The sequence below is a fragment of the Peromyscus californicus genome, unplaced genomic scaffold, assembly GCF_007827085.1.
Source record: "Peromyscus californicus insignis strain IS unplaced genomic scaffold, ASM782708v3 Scaffold_5__1_contigs__length_169319896, whole genome shotgun sequence".
NCBI classification, from domain to species: Eukaryota; Metazoa; Chordata; class Mammalia; order Rodentia; family Cricetidae; genus Peromyscus; species Peromyscus californicus.
In genome coordinates, this window is record NW_026294573.1 from 145,110,383 (window position 1) to 145,129,861 (window position 19,479).

At 41.3% G+C, this 19,479-nt stretch overlaps 1 protein-coding gene across 4 annotated transcripts in view; it reads left to right on the forward strand.

The window, feature by feature from the left end:
- The first annotated feature begins 885 nt into the window (after positions 1-885).
- Clvs1 (clavesin 1) overlaps positions 886-19,479 on the forward strand; it is a 198,201-nt gene continuing 179,607 nt past the window's right edge. Inside the window, exons 1-3 of one of the 4 annotated variants that reach the window (XM_052716101.1) lie at positions 886-1,066; positions 12,845-12,921; positions 13,511-14,135. In XM_052716101.1, the coding sequence (XP_052572061.1) occupies positions 13,681-14,135 (455 nt within the window). In that variant the 5' untranslated portion in view covers positions 886-1,066; positions 12,845-12,921; positions 13,511-13,680. Of the gene's footprint in view, positions 1,067-1,123; positions 1,327-12,844; positions 12,922-13,510; positions 14,136-19,479 lie in introns of those variants that run through there. The other 3 variants (XM_052716103.1, XM_052716100.1, XM_052716104.1) reach the window with 3 other exon arrangements.

Genomic DNA, 19,479 nt, shown 5'->3' on the forward strand with positions numbered 1-19,479 from the left:
TTTATATGCATAAATATTTACACAAATGGTGAGTAGAATTACAAGATTGGATGTCATATACTTTTTAGGGCTCTTGAAATACATCCTAAAGTGAGTCTGTAGGAAGGTCACACTTTCTCAGTAGTGTATTAGCAGTATATGGAATTTTGTGTGATTTAAATTTTTCATCCCAAACCACACATCATTGCTCTTTTATTTTCCTTTCTTCTTTTGGTATTTCTTTGAAACTATATTAAATTACACATTCCTTTTTGGTGGTGAAGTTGATTTTTAAAATTATTGTTGGTTCTTCAGCATTTTTCTTTTTATTATGAAATATTTATGCATGATCACATATTTGCTGTGATTTTTCTCCAAGTGATAATTTATACTAACAATTTTTGACATTCTGGCATTAAGAAATATTTTATGCATTCAAACTTGTTGACATCTTTCTTGTGATTTCTTTTATTATTCTGTTTAGAAAATGTTTCATATCTTGACATCATTAATCTTTTAGTTATTTAGTGTTTTAATTTTCATTGGTGGATTTAACTTATGTGTTTTTATTTTGGCAAGATAGGGTCTTAATTTGAACTTTTTCCAACAGCCCTATTTTCTGAACGTCGTTTGCTAATAAAATAATAATTTTTCCATAGGCATATGATGCTCTATTATCTGTTAGGTTTACATACACAAGACCTGGTCTCTTTTGGAACTTGAAATAAGCTATCTAAAAGATTCTGCTTTAAATGTGGGTAGTTATAGTTTCCTATACTTTTTGTCCCATGTGTTAACAAATTAAAACAATTTTTAGTACTTGTATTGCCTGAATGGGTGAGAACAACCTGCGGAGGCATTTAGGACCCAGGGGAAAGCCAGGCTTGGTATAGAAGGACAGAGTCTCTGGCGCACACGCCTCCTACCCAAATCACAGCCCGGTGCAGCCCGGTCTCTCATTCACAGCTTTCTAGAGAAATCTGAGCTCCAACTGCCAGGATAGGGGATCTCACCCACCCAGTTCAGCCGCGCGCGCGGACACCTGCAGAAACACATTCTCAAAGCGAGCCTGGGCGGCGGTGTGAAGGTATTTGTTCTTTTTCTTCCTTCTGTGTTCTCAGCGCCTCCCCGCCTGTCCCCGCTCTAGTGATGCCATGGCTGCGGCGTTTCAGCACTTCGGCGCGTGGACAGCTCCCATCTGCAATCCCACTGCACTCCATCCTTCCGCACCCCACTCTCCACCGCCTCCGCGGTCCATTCTCCTGCCACGCTGCCCAGCCTGCGCTCCCCAACCATCAGCACCCTGTCTCCACCATCGCCGTCATCATCTCCACCTTCACCGGCGCGGTAACTACAGTCCACACAACTGTGTCTTGTCACTTAGACAAAGCCTGAGGTCCGCAAGGTAGAAAGGAAAGAGCTCAAGTTCACAGGCATAGAAGGGAAAGTTCAGGTGGAGAGACCCCTGAAAACAAAGAGAGACGCCTGCTTGAGAGGAAGGGAAAGTGGAGGCAGCAGGAAGAGACCCCAGAAAGGGGACAGATGGGGACTTGCCAGACACCAGCAGTTAGCCAGCTGCCTTTCAGCAGATTAGAGACTGTTTAGTTCAGGAAATTAACATGGCCTGAGGCAGAGTGTGATTCCAGGAAGAAAGGTTAGCTCAGCCCCGATATTCTGGTTTTCCAATGGAGAGTCACCAGGAAGCAGGGTGGGGGTGATGGGTGACTCACAGCACCCACATGGCTGCTTTTCTCCCTAAGCATTTACTGTAGAAACTCTGGAATTAAGTTTATTTTTTAATGTTAACCCCAAAGGTTAACTCTATGGCCAAATGAAAATTAAAATGATGATAGTGAGAATGTATCAAATAAGCCTTTCACCAGGAAATTCTATTTGCTAAAATGTTTCTTCTTCTATACTTATTTCAATTTCCCAATCTTAAACCTCTTCTGGAAAGAGAACAGATATATCCCTTGCCCAAATGGCCAAAGTGGTAATGATATTCTGAGCAGATGGCCTGGCTTTGTTCATTACTAGTCAAGGACTGGCTCAGATTTGGGAGGCGAGATTTCCGTGTGCTTTCTCAGTAATCAGGCAATAACACCATTTTCCTAAAGGTAAAGGGTAATCGAGTGCAGAAATTGAAAAGGCATTTTATGTAACTGTGATTTGCCTGGCTCTGCTTTACAGCTTTCGTCTTCTATCAAAGCCGATGGGGAGTGGGGACATCTTTCAAATAGCTCATGAATTTGGACCTGATGGTCCAGTCCTAGGTCATGGCACCTATTTGATTTAACCAGGATCATTTGCTTTATCGGAGCTAACCAGCAACAGCAACCAAGTGCTTGCCCCCGTCATTAATAAGTGTGTTGAAAGGGACTCTGACTTGATTGTACTGAACTGCAAAGTATTGTTGTTTCTTTCGTTGCTGTTGTTGTTGTTTTTGCAAGTTGTTTTTCATAAAATCGGCGTCTTAGTTTAAATGTGTTGTATTGAAGTAGAAATGTTGTCAGGTCACCCACCGGTCACAAGAGTGGTTCAACCAGGGCACAAAAAGCCCCACTTGACTCTACCCTTGAGCATAATCCACCTCTTGGAAAAGGGACAGTGAAGCAAGTTCTGTTCTTGCTTATCTTTAGAGGCACCACCCAAAGTGGAGAGACTCATAAACAGTCTTCTGGAAGAAGCTTTGTGCAAAAATCCATGCTCAATAATCTTCATGAATGAGGAATAGTAGCGTCATGCTGAGTTTGCTTACTGTTACTAATTTTATGAACTTAAAAGCACAGTTCTATTTGCCTCTAAATTTCAATCATTTTAAAGCTCAAACCAAGAAAATCAGTGAAAATGTTTGGCAAAATATATTGCATTTAGTCACCTACCACCGTCCTTAGACTGATATTATGCACAACAAACAAGAGCTCTCAAGTCTCTGTGAAAGACTTCTTAAGACTCCCTTATCTATGTGCAAAGAATGGTCCAGACCAGGAGGCTGAAAAAATGTGTACATGTTGTCAATTTGAACAGCTTCACCAGAAACACAGGCCCGGAATACAAAGCCTGCAGAGCTGCTGGCTTCCTGTGCTTGCTCTGGCTCCCCGAGGCTGGTGGGATGGCAAAGTGGTGCTGCTCCAGGAGATTTACAGGCACCTGTCTCTGAAGCCATGCTTCTTCTCCCTGTCGGAAACACCGTGCCCAGCTTATTAATTTTATAGAGTGTTACTGTTGTGGCTTCCACACTTATTCTTTTTAGTTAGGGTTGTTTATCTTTCATATTGCTAATCACAAAACTTTCTGATTTAAAAATGGATTTAAAGGTAAACAGAAACATTTTTTTTTCAGCACAGTGCCCTTTTGTAGACAGGCTTGTGGAAGGGGAAGGGAGCGGCATTTAAGAAAATGAGCTGGAAGGTTCATTTCCTAAAAGATGAAATCTTAAACTGTTAGAGCTGGTTGTGTCTGCTTATGTCTTTGTGCTTGACAAGAGAGACACCCTATTATCTCTGGGAAATCTGCCCCCATTCTTCATAAGTGGACTCTGGCTGGCTTTGATCTTCTCTGCTGTTGTGACTTGGACAGAAGAGGTGATAAGCAGCGTGGAGGATAAAAAGCATGGAGCTGGCATATATGTATTAACCCAGAAAAGCCCGCAGGGTCATCAAGAGAGCTGGCCCTCCCTTCCTGATGCATCCTCTCCCAAACAGGCATTGTTTTGATCATTATCACTCTTATCCAGATTTCACTGGAATGAGGCTTCACAAGAAAGCCCACAGTGTGTAGGACCACAGGTCTGCAACCCTCCTCAGCCCCAAGTGCTGTATCTCTGTAGAGAATCCAAGTTTTATGTAGCTTAAAGGAAGTTTGTATTTTGTCTGGCTAAACCAACTGGCCAGACACTGTCTGCACCCATGAAGAACCCTTATGTGTTCAGATGTGAGTTCATTATCCCCCACCTCCTCTCAGTTTTCTCCATCAGGTTACCCTGGGCTGTTTTCTTTCTATGGACTTGCTCTATGTCAAGAAATATTATGGAAAGTGCTTTTAGAGGTAGGTTAATTTCCTGGGAGTTTTTGTTCAACTTGATTTCTGAGCAAGGAAGAATTTGCCTACATGTGTTGGGATGCTAGACACTTACAGCTGAATCTTTGATTCTTAGATGTCATGTAGATGTCTGGCTATTCTTTTCCCATTTCTGCTCCTTAAAATAGAATCACCTGGATTCAGATTCTATTATAGCTCAGATGTATTACGTAAACTTCCAGACCTTTATGTGTGTCACATGTATAGGTTACTTGGTGCTCTGTATTTTATATTTTTAGGAGAGGCAGGGACAAAGTTGTGGGTCAAGAGATGATTGAAGGGCTCAGGTTACAGGCTACATAAGCAAACTTCTCAAAAGGGAGTCACCTGACATTTTCCCCACATGTTCTTTTCTTTTCATTCTCTTTCTTTCCTCTTCTTCTTTCCGTCTCTCCCTCTCTCATCTTTCTTCCCTCTCTCCCTTCCCATCCCGCCTCCTTCTCTCCCTTTTTGCCTTCCTTCTCTCTCTTCCTTCTTTTCTTCCCCTTTCCTTCTTTTTAGATGTTATAAAGTATGCAAGCATATGTGGGTGTAATTCATAGGGTGATACCGTAAGCTGCCATGGGTGCAATTGCCCATGGGAATGGACACTCTAGTGATGTGCTCATCCCCCTATCAACAATGTGGTGCTGCTGCTGAAAACACAGATATTTCAAGATTTGTTTCGGGGCAGGTCATTCACCTCATTACTTTGGGGTCATTGCTTCTCAAGTCCAATTTTATTGCTCAGTCAGTGGGTTAGAAGTGCATCTCAGTGGTCTGTTCCCAATAACCTGTGAAGTTACAAGGCTGCTACTGATTAATGGGTGAAATTCTTGATTGATATATAATAGTTATGCATTTTGTGGGACCTGGTGTAATCTTTCAATGAATGTATATCATGCACAATGGTCAGGTTAATTATCAGTTCTTTGTGTTGAGAACCTTCCTACTCTTCTGCTGACTTTAAGATATGTAGTCATTTGTAAGCTATAATTGGTTCACTGTGCTCTGGAACACCGAAGCTTGTTGCCCCGATCTAAGAATATTTTGATACTTGTCCCACTTCTCCGTGTCGTCCATTCCTCCTCCCCTTTGCAGCCTCAGTTACTATTGTCTTCTATCTAATCAATGTTTTTGTCCTTTATATGTGAGGGAGAACATGTTGTTTTTCTGTCTGGCTTGTTTCAGTTAACATGATGAATGGACCTCCACTGAAGAAGGAGGACAGAGGTTACCCTCTGACTTAAATTTCATATCTTCAGGTGTAATTAGTAATGAAGTTTAACTGAAACAAAACCCAAACCATTCCAACTTCTGAGACAGTGAGAGCTCAAAAAACACAAGTTCAGGTGAAGGTTGCAGGGGGGGGGTCTTCTCTCTTCCCACCTTACCCCAAAGCAACCTTCTCCATTCTACTTTTGCCTGGGAGTTTTCTTCATTCTGATCCTTGCTGTAGCCATTCTTATCCCAACCATATCCACAAGAAGAATCCCAGTTACATAGATGTACTGGGAAAACAAAGTGAAAAGGGGAATTTAAGGACTATTTGGAGAACTCCATCTTTTTTATACCTCCAGATTATTTTCTCAAATAATAGAGTCTATTTTGGAGGAAATATCTTCTTCCTTTGAAGATAAAAAAGTCAAGCATTTCCCTCTCCTGTCTTCCTCTCTCAATGATACGCCTACCAAATGCAACTGATCTGCTTTAGAGCTAGGAGTGCTAACTGCTTGTGAGTTCTTAGGGCAATAGAGAGACATCCTATGAAGACATTTCAGTCTCTATAACCTTCTCCCCATGCACCTTCTCTCCATAAGATACACTGATTAGAAAGAAAGTGTTACTCTAGTGAAAAACTTCCACCCTAATGTAGCAGAGAGGCAGAAGGTACTCTACTGTTTTCCAGCTTGTCTAGCCCCTTTTTACATCGTCACACAGCAAGCTAAAAACATAAAAGATGACAGAATGTTGTTCTAGAACTCAGGACTCAATCTTTGACAAATAGCCCCAATGTACCTGGGGCCTGGTTCATATTCATTTCAATCTGGCATCTATTTTGGGTAAGAAGTTCTCATTGTCTCCACATTGATGGAACTCATTGCAATTTACTTTTAACCTTTTTCCAGAGTGGAAGCAAATGGAAGCACATGACAGGGTGTTTGGTTGCTATTTTAAAAGGATCCAAGGGAGTCTGCACAATGAATATTTATGGGGCAGGAGTAAGCCCTGGGTTAGGGCTGAGCTAAAGGTGATGGAATGCTGAAGGTGAGCCAGGCCTCAATTCTGACCATGCTACACTTCCTGATGATTATAGGTCTGCCCTTTGTCCTTCCAGATGTGTCTGTCCACCCCGGTACAGACAGTTCCTATCTGTAAATTAGCTAATGTTCGATGAAAATGCAGCAACCATTGTTACTCACAGGGCTTCGGTCCTCTTGTCTTTATGGAGGAAGAACTCCCCCAAGGCACAGCAACCCTCTGAAACCCAACAAGTGCAGACTCTTCCACAGAATGACACATTCTGAACGTGTCATTAACAACCTCGAGACTGAAGTGTGGGCTCCCCGAGCAGTAAGGGAACATGTTAACATTCAGGAAACAGCTCAGAGAGAGTGGCCCAGAGGAAGAAACACTAGTCAGTGTGATTGTAAACATTGGTCTAGATCTTCCAGTAACATCTACTTTCATGTCATTTGGTACAAAAATTCCTTTTGAACTGAGTGTTGTAGTACATGCCTACAATAACAACACTCAAGAGGCTGAGGCAGGAGAATTATGAACCAGAGGCCAGTCTGAAATATGTAGAAAGACCTCCTTAAAAAAAACCCAACAAAACAATAATAAATAATTAAAAGATAAAACAAACAAATTAAAATTCTCTTTAGCATTCCTAGGTGAATATATATGTAGTTTAAATGTGTAGAATAAGGTTTGAGAGAACATATGTTTAAAATTTGTAAAAATTTTATTTGTGCTAGTGGATGATGTACTTGATTAGACTTTTATAGGTAGGTTTTATCACGAAGATTCATTTTTCATCCTTTTGTAAAAGAACTCACAAAATAAACATGAGTTTTTCATCTTATATTAATGTTGATAAGAAATTCACACAAAAGTCACACTAATCTGAAGTTTTATTTATTAGTGATTTATGTTCATATACTTCAAGTAATATTAAGTCCTTGTAGGGTTTAGTTGTTGTTATTGTTGAGACAGGATCTAATTTTATATCCCACACTGGCCTCAAATTCACAATCCTCCTGCCTTAGCCTCCTGAATCTTGTGATTACAAGGTTAGCCACTATGCCTAGTGAGGTTCTGTAGACATTATTTTTCTGATCATGACAACAATATTCCCGCTCTTCTCCAAATTTGGTGCCTGATGTGAATGAGTGAGATAGGATGCTGCTAACAAGAGTGTGTTGTTAAAGATGGCACCTCTTCAGAGACAAGGAATAGCCATGAACAAAGCATGGAGAGGTAATCTGGGGTATGAAGGCTTGTCCTTTTTACCATATTTTAGTCTAAGCTCTAAATCTCCCTTTTCACCTAATAACTAATAACCTAACTTTAAAGGTTGGCTAGAAATTAGATAATATAATGTTAAAGCCCTTGGTACATAACAAGCACTCACAGATATTTGTTTCTCTCCCAGTGCCACTACTAGCTCAATATCGGACTTTAAGCCAGCTCTGCAGTAGTCTGCATCTCAATATCTTTTATTTATCTGGAGACAACATAATTAGGATATTAACAAGAATATTACAGCTAATGGAAGAGCTCTTTTCATTCCATAAGCACCTTCACTTGTCTTATTCCACATGATTTTACCTTAGCATTTCCCAGGAAATTATCTTTCTTTTACACATTGAAGGACCATTGTAACAAAGCACAAGATAATTGATGTAAAACACTTTGAAATGTTATAAATTTTTAGAGAGGACATTGCTACAACTGGTCTGAATCCTCCCCACTCCCCCCAGGTATCAAATGTGGTTTTTTGAAGATGATAATGAAATAGATGAGAGTAATAGGTGATAAAAGAGGTGACATAGGTTTCACTTGAAAAACTCTGCTTCCTTAAAGGACTTTTTGTTACTCTTCACAATGATAAAAAAGATATACATTTATAAGTACACTTCCTTAAGATTGAATGTGTGGGGCTAAATATATACCATAGATTTATTTTTCATCTTAACTTGAGTTAAATGAGTATTTGGAATCTGTGGATGTCAAGAATTTAAACAACAAGCAGGAGAGACTCAAATTTCTAGTTTATTAAAAAAAATGCATGGATTTTAAGTGCAGGCCTTCTCCAACTTGGCCTCCCAAGAGATGCTCCTGTTTTAGAATACAAAGCCACAAGTGATTCTCCAGCACTGAGAAGAGCTACTTTCTGCACCTACCTAAAGCTCCCTCTCTGGTTGGTGAGCAGACTTTACTGCTGATGCCATGACTGGCACTCTGTGAGGCATGGCAAAGGGAAATATTAAAAAGAAGAGCAAAATATGTGACAGCTGGCAAAGCCACTGCATCTTAAGCAGCCCAACCATCCCCCAGTGACAAAAAGAGGATGGAGCTAGTGGGCACCTATTTGTACGGTGCAGCACTAGGCTGTCTAAGAAAGCCTGGCAACCCAGAGGCAGATTCTGTCTCATAGAGAGGTTAGTATGGAAGAGCAGGAAGGGGAGGAGAGTGAGGGTCTGGAGCTGTGAAAGGAATGTCATATGGATGTTAAGTAGCAAATACTTGGACCACTGCTGCACAGCAGAGGCAAACCAGCAAGTGAATGACGACCATCGTCCAGAGAGATTATTTGGGCTATCATTCAGTGTCTGCCTCTTGGCAAGTCATTTAATTTCTTTGCATCTCAGTTTTTACTTATTTGATATAGTTGTTCTAAAAAGTATTGTAGTATGTGAAGAGATTATGCAAGTGTCTGGGACATAATAAACACAGTGATAATAAATAATGAATCATAGCTATTATCATTATTATAAATACCATCAGGAAAAGAAACCACTCTTACTTATGAGTATGACATCAAGTCCAATGTAACCTATTTATAATTCAGAAAAGTCAAGTGAGAACTAAAGAGCTGTGATTGATTGAAAATGCTACATTGTGATAAACATTCTCCATATAGCTTTTCTTGTATCTTAACTAGCATTGATCAGTGTTATTTAAATAGCAGGCTGTTCAGGCTTCTGGTATGGGGGATTCACCTTTAATTAAAAAAATATATATATATATATTTACCTTTAATGAAATATATATATATATATATATATATATATATATATATATATATATATAATCTTAGGCATGCAATTCAGGGACCCTGGCTGAACTATTCTCAGCAGAAGCTTCTATTACATGCTGAGCACAGAATAAAGATGTAGATTAGAGCAAATTTATTTCAGATATTATAGTTTGGAGGCATAGCTATGTATGGAGGCAGGGCATGAAAAATGCAACCTCAATTCTTCCCTTGAACCCATAGTAATTTATCTGGGAAACATTGTTGAGTTCCCTGAACTGTGAGGTAAGTAACTTGCTCCAAAGCAGCTTTAAATCTTCTTCAGGGAGCAAGCTGTTGCTATGCTTTGTGCTCTTAGCATTGTGCTCCTTGGCTTGGAACTGTGAGCATTACCCATAATGCTTCAGTGAGACCAGGATCTGAAATATAATGTGCCTAGGGGAAATTCTCTGGGGGTGGGGGAATTCTTTGTAGATAAGGGAGGGAATTAAAAGTTAGTTGCAAGGCTTTATTTAAGGAAAGTTGCCCGCTCCAGGCAGGGGGAAGCAATGACATGTAAAAACAGTGTTTTGACTGCTGTTTTTATTGATGCTTTGTATAACTGGTAGCATATGCTACATTGTGTGCCCCATCCTAGGCACTGAGAAAACGTCAGTCGTCACAATGAACTTCTTTGCCCACAGAGCTGGCCCTCTTTATGCTGCATATACTGAGGAATCCCAGATAAATAATAGATACCCCCTTTTATAGGAGATTCTGAATAAAAGGGTGAAGTGAGAATGATAATAAAGCATGGTGTGGTTAAGTGTGTATGGATCATTTGGTTTCTGATTTCTGAGGTTGGGGAGGGTTTCCGGGGCAAAGGGACTTTCAGATTGAGTTCTGGAGAATGATGAAGAGTTGGAAGCTAACAATGAATGTTAATCACAGTGTGATGTGAGCATATTTCGGTTGTAACACTTAGAATAATGGGAATACAGAGAATTCATAGGTTGGCAGCAAAGACTGTGGTAAAAAGCCTGCTTCCCATCTAAACACTGGAATGGTGATGGTCCCAATTATGCAATCATGGAGCTGGAAAGATGGGCAGAACAAGAGTTGACCCTCAGGTTTCCAGTATGCGTGAGAGGTGATGTCACTCACTGAGAGAAGGAGCTGGAGGTTCCAGTTCAGGATGGGGAACTATTAGTTCAGTTTTGAACATGTGTTTATAGTATTGAAGGACATCTGCAGAGAGGCTCAGTGGGCAACTGAATGAGGAGACTGGAGAGGGAGGAAGCTAGGGACTGAAGCTATCTGCATGCAGGTGGACAGATCATGGGGCAGGATCCTGAAAATTCTGGCATTGGCTTGCACAGAGGGAGAAGAATGAGCAGGGAAGGGGCAGGGATGGCCAGGGCATATGGACAGAGAATGGAAGGAGGGAAGGAGAAGTGCTCTAAGGATGGAACAGTCAATGTCAAATACGGGAAGATGTCACCTACACTGGAAACTGCACATTGTCTTTTGGATGCAGTAGCATTGAATGCCATTCAATACTAGGCGACCATCTGCATGGAGTGCTCTGTACTCTTCCAGTTTACGCTTGTTCATCATCATCATCATCATCATCATCATCACCATCATCATCATCATCAGTGTCTGTCTTAGCTAGGGTTGATATTGCTATGATGAAACACCATGGCCAAAAGCAACTTGGGGAGGAAAGGGTTTATTTGACTCACCTCTCTTGACTCAAGGTCCACTGAGGGAAACCAAGGCAGGAACTCAAAGAAAGCAGGAACCTGGAGGCAGGAGCTGATGCAGAGGCTATTAAGGAGTGCTGTTTGCTGACTTGCTCCTCATGGTTTGCTCAACCTGCTTTCTTATAACACTCAGGACCACCAGCCCAGGGGTAGCACTCCCACATTGGGCTTGGCCCTCTTGTATCAATTACTAGTTAAGAAAATTCTGTACAGGCTTGCTTATAGCTCAATCTTATGGAAGGAATTTCTCAATTGAGGTTCCCCTCTCAGATGACTCTAGCTAGTGTCAAGTTGACATAAAGTAGCTAACACAGTGTCATTAGTGTCTACATTTTGATAACAATTGTACCGCCATCTTTGGTTGGTTGGTGAGAACATGTTCCACAGTGTCTAAGGATGTGGTGAGTGTAGGGGTGAATTAGAGAAAGGAAGCACACAGTGAGGCAGCTTTTTGAAGGCTTGTGGTCGGCTATAGGAGAAGGAATTTTAATAGTGGGTGAATATCAAACTAGCTAGAGTTTCAACTTTCCATCAATCCTAGAATAGTTCATAGCATTATTTTTAGTGGATCTTTAAAATTAGTGAAAAATAAAACTCTGTTTCTTATTCATACATTATAGATCTAGATGTTATTTTGCAGATCAAATGTATTTAAACATGTTATTTTTATATTATTACATTAAAATGAATATCAGTTAACTGGAAGTGTTCTTCATCTCCCCCACCATGAAGCTGATAGGTGTAGATGTCTAATCAGGCCACTTATTTTGTCTTTTGAATGATCTTGTGTGATGAAGCATTATCAATAATGATTAGATGGGAAGTGAATATTCTGTCTCTTACTATAAATACTGTTTACCTAAGAAACAATGCATGCATGTGTTTATGTATATATACATATTATACTATATATATAAAACCATGATTCCTTATTGATTCTTTGGGAATTTCATACCATGCAACCCAATTCCTCTCACCTCTCAGCCCCTCCATATCCACCTCTCACTCCTGCAATGTCCCTCCCAAAAGAAACCCCCTCCCCACCAAATTAATTAAAAACAAACCAAACAAAAATCTGCCTTGATCCTCCATCTTTCCCTCCTCTTCAACACCTCTTCATTTGTTCTAGAGGCATTGGGAGCTGCAGTGTGTCACACAGTACACCCTTTTGTCCCATCAGCCCCAGTGCAAATGTTCATTGCAATGAGTCATTGGTCTGGTACAAGGCTTCTGGCCTCTGGCACACCATCATCACTGGATCCTCACCAAAACTCCTCTCGGATATTCTGCACCCCGAGTCATGGGGATCCTGTAGCTACTGTTCTGCAGGACCCGTCCCTTCACATGCTCCAGCAGGTCACAGATGTGGTAGATGTTAGAGCAGGCCAACCCGAGGCTCAGGATGTAGGTCTGGGTGGTAGCTGAGCTGGTCAGGCCAGCTCACTGGGACCGCTCCCCTCAGGCAAGCAGCAGAGCCAGCTCTCCTAAGTCCATAAAAAGCATGATTTTAAACATATACATACCTGTCTTTCTGTTTTGAGAATTTGAAGGATAACTCAGACAGATACCTGTGAGAGGTTAAGCATGAATACACAAAACAAAAAGAAGACGCAAACAATACAGCAGTTTTTCTTTCCTCTTTTTGTTGCCACTTATATGGAGAAATAAGACAATAATCCTATGTAAAACAGTATCTCAGGACAAAAGATAAGTTACAGAAAATGGACAGATTTCAGAGCCCAGATGGATGAGGTAGAAGGCAGATTGACAGCGTTGCATGCCTGTGGTTTCTTTGCAGGAGTGGAAGAAGTCAGAATAACAAATCCCACATGAGCCTGTAAACCTTTCTCCTTGCTCAGGATGTCCTTGTTGAAGGTCAGTCTTCCAGCCCTGAGCCTGTCTGCCACAACCCACCCACCGCATTGTGACAATCCTTTTACCGTTAATTAGGCACCTTGGGGTCAGGTTAGGCTGACCTTTAATATTCTCTTAGTGTTGTTAAGCTGTGGATGGCTGCCTTCAAAAGATGTGAGGGGCAGATTTCTGGCTGAGATACTTCTGTTTAAGAAGTGAGGCTAACAGGAAACAGTGAATTGTACAGCAGCCATAATGTCTGTCAACAGTCCCATAAAGCATGCTTTAGCAACAACCACAACAACAAAATCTTTTATTAATAAAATGGTACTATATTGCTAATTTGACCACAGGACATTATCTTAAGGAGTCACTCACTGTAACTAAAACTTTTGTGAATGTATTTCAAATATTTGCATATTAAATATTTAAGTTGTTGATAATAAGCCAAATGTCCTACCTAAAGGATTATATGCAGCTTAGTTACAGGATATGGACTCGTCAGACTCATATTTTAATGTACTATTTTCTATCTAGGCTCCCATTCATTTGTCCATATTTTCTCTGCATCATCTCTCTCTTGTTTCTCTTGTGTGCATTTGTTTTTCAGTAAGCAATGGCTTCGATTTTCCTTCTCTTTTGGATGGCCACCACCACATAGGGCCTGAATGTCCGGCTGTTTTCCGAGGACAGAAAGAAGACTCTGTATTTGTCTGTTTTGGGGTCAGCCTTGTAGGAGAGCCATCGAATGGGCCACGGATTCAGCGCGCTCTCGTGTGAATGGGACCAGTTTCTGTTCTTCCCAAACCTCAGAGCTTAAGCACTTGGGAAGGAGATTTGGCCGAGATGACACACTTGCAGGCTGGACTCGGTCCAGACACGATAGAGAAAGCCCGCCTGGAACTGAATGAAAACCCGGACGTTTTACATCAGGACATTCAACAGGTCAGAGACATGATCATCACCAGGCCGGACATTGGGTTTTTACGTACAGATGATGCCTTCATCCTGCGTTTTCTCCGAGCCAGGAAGTTTCACCAAGCCGATGCCTTCAGACTCCTGGCCCAGTACTTTCAGTACCGCCAGCTAAATCTGGACATGTTCAAAAACTTCAAGGCAGATGATCCCGGCATTAAGAGGGCTTTGATTGATGGGTTCCCTGGAGTGCTGGAAAACCGAGACCACTACGGCAGGAAGATTCTCCTGCTGTTTGCTGCCAATTGGGATCAGAGTAGGTAAATGTAGATAGTGTCTTTACTTGGCTTTGTTTTGACATAGCATCATCACTGCATGCTGGGTTGTATGGCTTTGTAGGTCAAAGGAGGCTTTAAGACCCAGGTGTAATGCCACCCAAAGGCAAGTCCACAAGAGAATCACAGCCTCTGAGTTGTACTGGACTTTAGAAGTGAGTGTTCCATTCACCAAACTAAGACATTTATTTTAATAAACACAAAGCTGATATTCTAGAAGATCCATATATTCTTTTTAGTGTATCAACAATACAAAAGAAATGGATTCACTGGATTGGTTGCCACACATAAAATAATTTTGTGGGTGCTCTCTGTGACTTTAATATCCTTCTCTTCTGGGTGCCAGATTTTCCAACCAAATGGACTTCCTTCCTGACTGTCCTTTTTAGAGCCACAACCCTACGTGCTGCAGGCTGGGTATACCATCCTCCCCTGTATACATACTCATCCCTCTACCCAGTTCCTCATGCCAAAATGTGGAATCATCTTTGGCTTTTATCCTAATATTGTATTTCTCCCTAAATTCCACCCCCACCTCAATTTTTTTCTTTCAAAAATCATTGCCAGTATCTTCATTCCACTGTGTCTATTACTATCACCTAAGTCCAGGTTCACATTATTCCATGAAAACAATTACAGAAATGTAAGGCCTCTGCTCAGTAGATGCTCCTTCTTGGTGCCTACCACATTTTCTACCAGGTATTTGTATGATCTCATTTAACCCATCCAAGACCTCAGAATGATAAATGCTATTGCCATTTCCCACACTTCACATTTGATGGCACACAAATGGGAAAAGTTAAGAACCTGGATTCCATGTCACACAGCTAGTGAAACCAGAGTGGAAGTTAAGTCCTGGCCATGTGACTTGAGAGCCAGTTGTCTTAGCCCAGCTAAGTAATGTCACTATGAGTTTATGAGACCAGGGAGGATGATGACTTTCACATGTTTATGTCTTAGCCAGGTAGCACAATAAACCATGTTTTTTTTTTTTTTTTTTGGTTTATCGAGACAGGGTTTCTCTGTGTAGCTTTGCGCCTTTCCTGGAACTCACTTGGTAGCCCAGGCTGGCCTCGAACTCACAGAGATCCGCCTGGCTCTGCCTCCCGAGTGCTGGGATTAAAGGCGTGCGCCACCACCGCCCGGCACAATAAACCATGTTGAATGGGGAAAAAGTGAAGGAACTGATCTCTCAAGAGTCAGCTGTGGGTGGAGCTTTCACAACAACATCATGGATGAATATTTATGTTCATGGGAAGACACAGGCTTAACTGAAAAATATATCAAAAACTTTTCCAATGCACTTTAGAGGATTTTCTAGTCCATCTTTCCCAGGTCTTATGCCACTGCTTTTTCTAAGAATAACAGTAGTGCAGGAGGTCCTCACAATCATTGCTAAATCAAGGGAATACCACCTGACTCGGGTACACAAATGTTTCCACACAATCAGCCTAGACTTTAGTCAGTTCTGCAGCTGGAACAGCAATAGTGATGTGGAATGAATATCATGTTTGTCAAGTTCATGTTGCAGTTAGTGGTGAGCCTCGCTTTGCATTGCTCCACTGATGAGAAAGACAGCTGGATTTTTACATTCATTCATTGGCATCATTCAGTCAACAAACATGTAGAGGTGTGACTTTGAGGCACTTAAAACAATGGTGAGAACGTGTGGTCTTCATCAGTGAAGACCCAGGTACAGTTCATGGTCCATAAATGGTGCAGCATATAAACAGCTAGCCCCTGTTCACTACTGGATAATTCCTCCTGAGGCACACGAGACATAGACACAGCATCTAAACTGAAGGGAGCAGTCCTACTCCCAGAGATGGCACATTCACATTCTAGATTTGGAAACCGGAAGGTTTTGATGATTTTGGAGAATAATCATGCTGACATCATTGTGTTAAACTGTCAGTTTTCCGGGGCTTCCGTCTGCTAGGACAGACTGTGCGCTGAGCACCACTGAGCTGTGATGTTCACATAAAGAAATGAACCACAGTCACATGCTTTATTCCACTTAAGATTTGGTCTGTATATATCCCCAAATATGTTGTGAAGAAATAAGAGGTAATAAATCTCTGAGGAAATAATGAAAATGTTTATGATTATTATAACCTTGGACAAGTTACTTCCTTCTCTGTTCCTTGGTTTCCTCATGTGTAAAATAAGCTTCTAGCTCTAATGACTCATGAATGAGATGCCCATTCAGCCTCATCCGATGGATGAGAAGGGATTCTCAAAATCACTTTATAGGCTCCCCATTCGCTTAACTTTTAAAAAATAACCTCTCTTCTCCTCTTTCCCATAGTCCCATGCCCTAATTATCTTTTAACTATACAATTTTATCCAAACCATTTTGCTTTTTACAAAACGATATTGGTGAGTCTTTCCACTTGGCATTAAATTAGATACAAACAAACCAATTTGAATGTGGATATGACCACATCATTTAGTAGTTATGTGACCCTAGACAAGCAGCCCCTTGGAGACTGGCTGCTCTCCTGGAAGGCAGGGAAAGAGAAATGTCTCTATGTGGAGTGGGACAGAGCAATGTCATGCTGAAGTTCATTGTTTGGCACACAATAGACACTGGCTTCTGGTATTATCACTAATATTTTTAAAATCTGACTTCAAAAATAATGGAAGACAGATGGCAAATAGGTTAGAACTGGATTCAGGAGGGCAATATTTCAAAACCAGAGTGGGATTATGCATGCTACTCACCCACCCACTTGTCTAAAGCACCTGCTTGCTTTCCCCAGATACTTGTCACACAGATGAGGTCCAAAAGGCCAGGGAAATTTCACAGCTTTGCAAAGTGATTGTTTCTCTCTGGGGGCTTAGATGATCAGGTAGTGATTTGAATGTCTCATGTGTAAGGTTTACTGAGATTAAGATGATTATTAATATTTATTAAAATGATGTAAATATCATCCACCTTGACCTGATACATGTATAAAAGTGACTGGCTCAGAGCAGGTCATGACAGCCATTGAACTACCAGAATTCAAGCTGGTCTTGCTCAGAGGCAGAGGCTCCACCAGCAGAAGTCTGTCTGACTTCTATGCTTTCCAAGGCTGCCAGGCTGGGCTGAATGAGTTCCATACATGAGTACCGTGCACTCATTCATAAGGTGAATGTGGCCGGCCCTTCTAGCAGCATTGTTATTCCAGTGTACCAGCTTGATGTGCAGTGGGGGCACAAGGAGTTACTTATGTTCTTAATGGATCTTACTCAATGGTTCAATGATCTTTCTCACCTAATCTCACAGCAGCATTGGCAAGAATTCACACTTTGACCCCGTAACATCTCTAAAGAAAATCTATTTCTTCCTTTTGTTTTTCTGAGCTGCAAATTTGGATCCATGCCTTTGCTGTCAGCACCCTGGTGCTGCAGAAGGAAAGACAAGCAGGGAGGCACACGTGTATTTATCCCTGGGTTTCACTTGGTCAGAAACAAAAGTTAAACTTGGGTCCCATTGATTTACTTTTAGAGTATCAATTTCTCAAGTGGAAACTAGGTAAGACATCAGGCCTCCTAGACTGCTAAGAGCTGTTAGGGAGACAGAACATCACTAACTTGCTGATGGCAAAGAAAGAAGTTTGGAAGGAGATGGTGCTGTCTTCTTCAGAGAGCAACTTGACTCACCCATGGGAAAGCTAAGGCTCACGGCTTCCATTCCAAGTTAATTCCAAAGACATCTGGAGTCAATTGCTCAGTCTTGGCATTGTGAGAAGTTTCAAATACCATTGGAGCTTCTGCAAGGCTTTGTGTGTGTGTGTGTGTGTGTGTGTGTGTGTGTGTGTGTGTGTGTGTGAGAGAGAGAGAGAGAGAGAGAGAGAGAGAGAGAGAGAGAGAGAGAGAGGAGAGAGTTGTTAATGTGCAGGATCATGTGGATTGCTGAAATGATTAGTATTCCCTTTCTCAGGCATTGTATGAGTAAAAAGAACTGTGTATTTCCAAAGCCATCAAAAGAGCTTGATAAAGACTTTGTAGAAACATCTCCTGAACAGATTGCAGCAGTCAGCTTTCTTGTAACAAGATGTCTGAGGTAATCCATTTATAAAGAAAGGTTTGGGCTCAGAATTTCTGAGGATTCAGTCTATACCTGGCCTGATGGCAAAGAGGAAAGCTGCTTACTTCATGGCAGTTGGGAAGCAGAAAGAGAGCAAACAGGGATTTGGGGACAAAATATGCCTTTCAATGTCATACACCCACTGGCTCTCTTCCTCCACTAGGCCCCACCTCTCCGTGCTGCCACTACCCACTAGCCTATCAAGTGTGAATCTATAAATGAGTCCATCAGTTCACAAAGGTTCCTCATCCGTTTCCCAGAAGCCTCATATCTGAATACTGATGCATTATGGACCGAGGCTTCAGTGCATGAACTTTAGGGGGACATTTGAAATCTAAAACATAACAAATATCAATAATTACGCCCTTTCAGGTGTTTTTTATATCAAGTCTTTCCTTTCCCTATCATTACCCCTTGATACTTGTGTGGGACCAGTTTGAGAATTTTCCATGGATGTCGAAATCCACAGATGCTCAAGTCTCTTTCATAAAAAGGCATACTATTTTCATGCAACTTATACACACATCCTCCTAAACACTTTAAGTCATCTCCACATTGCTTACAATAATATACTATAGGTTATCTTATTAATTAATGTACTACACTATAAAATAATGGCTAGAAGTTGGCATGTGTTCAGTACTGATATAGTTTTCCCCTGCAAATATTTTCTATCTCTTGTTAACTGGGTCTGCAGATGTAGAACCCACAGACACAGAAGGGCAATGCCACAGTATTTCTGAAAATTTATATAGTCTCACAAAGATCTGTGATACATGCACAGGCATTCCAATACAGACGGGAGTCTTCCCCAGACTGAAAGCTCTATACTTAATTTCATTCCTTTCCAAACTTAGGGTTTCAACTCATTGACAACAAAAATCTCAATCCCTGCTGTTTTGCTGAGTGACAAAGTAGCCCGGGACCCAAATTCAAAGTTTTCATCACACCGCTTAACTCTCTGTCAGATGAGGGACACAAGGTGACTCACGGAGAACAATGAAGACATTCTCGGAGCATCGCCATGGAGTGCAGTCAGGGACGACTGTGCAGTATAGGATGGTGCAGAGGGACTTGAGGTGACTCAGATGGCAAGAGTGAATGACCTGAGTCCCCATTTGTGAGTGGGAAGAAAGAAAAAATTGGGAAGCTCACGAGTTCAGTCTGAGTAAACAGGATATTTGATAAAGTAAATATTGATATTTGATTTTGTGTGTGTGTGTGTGTGTGTGTGTGTGTGTGTGTGTGTGTGTG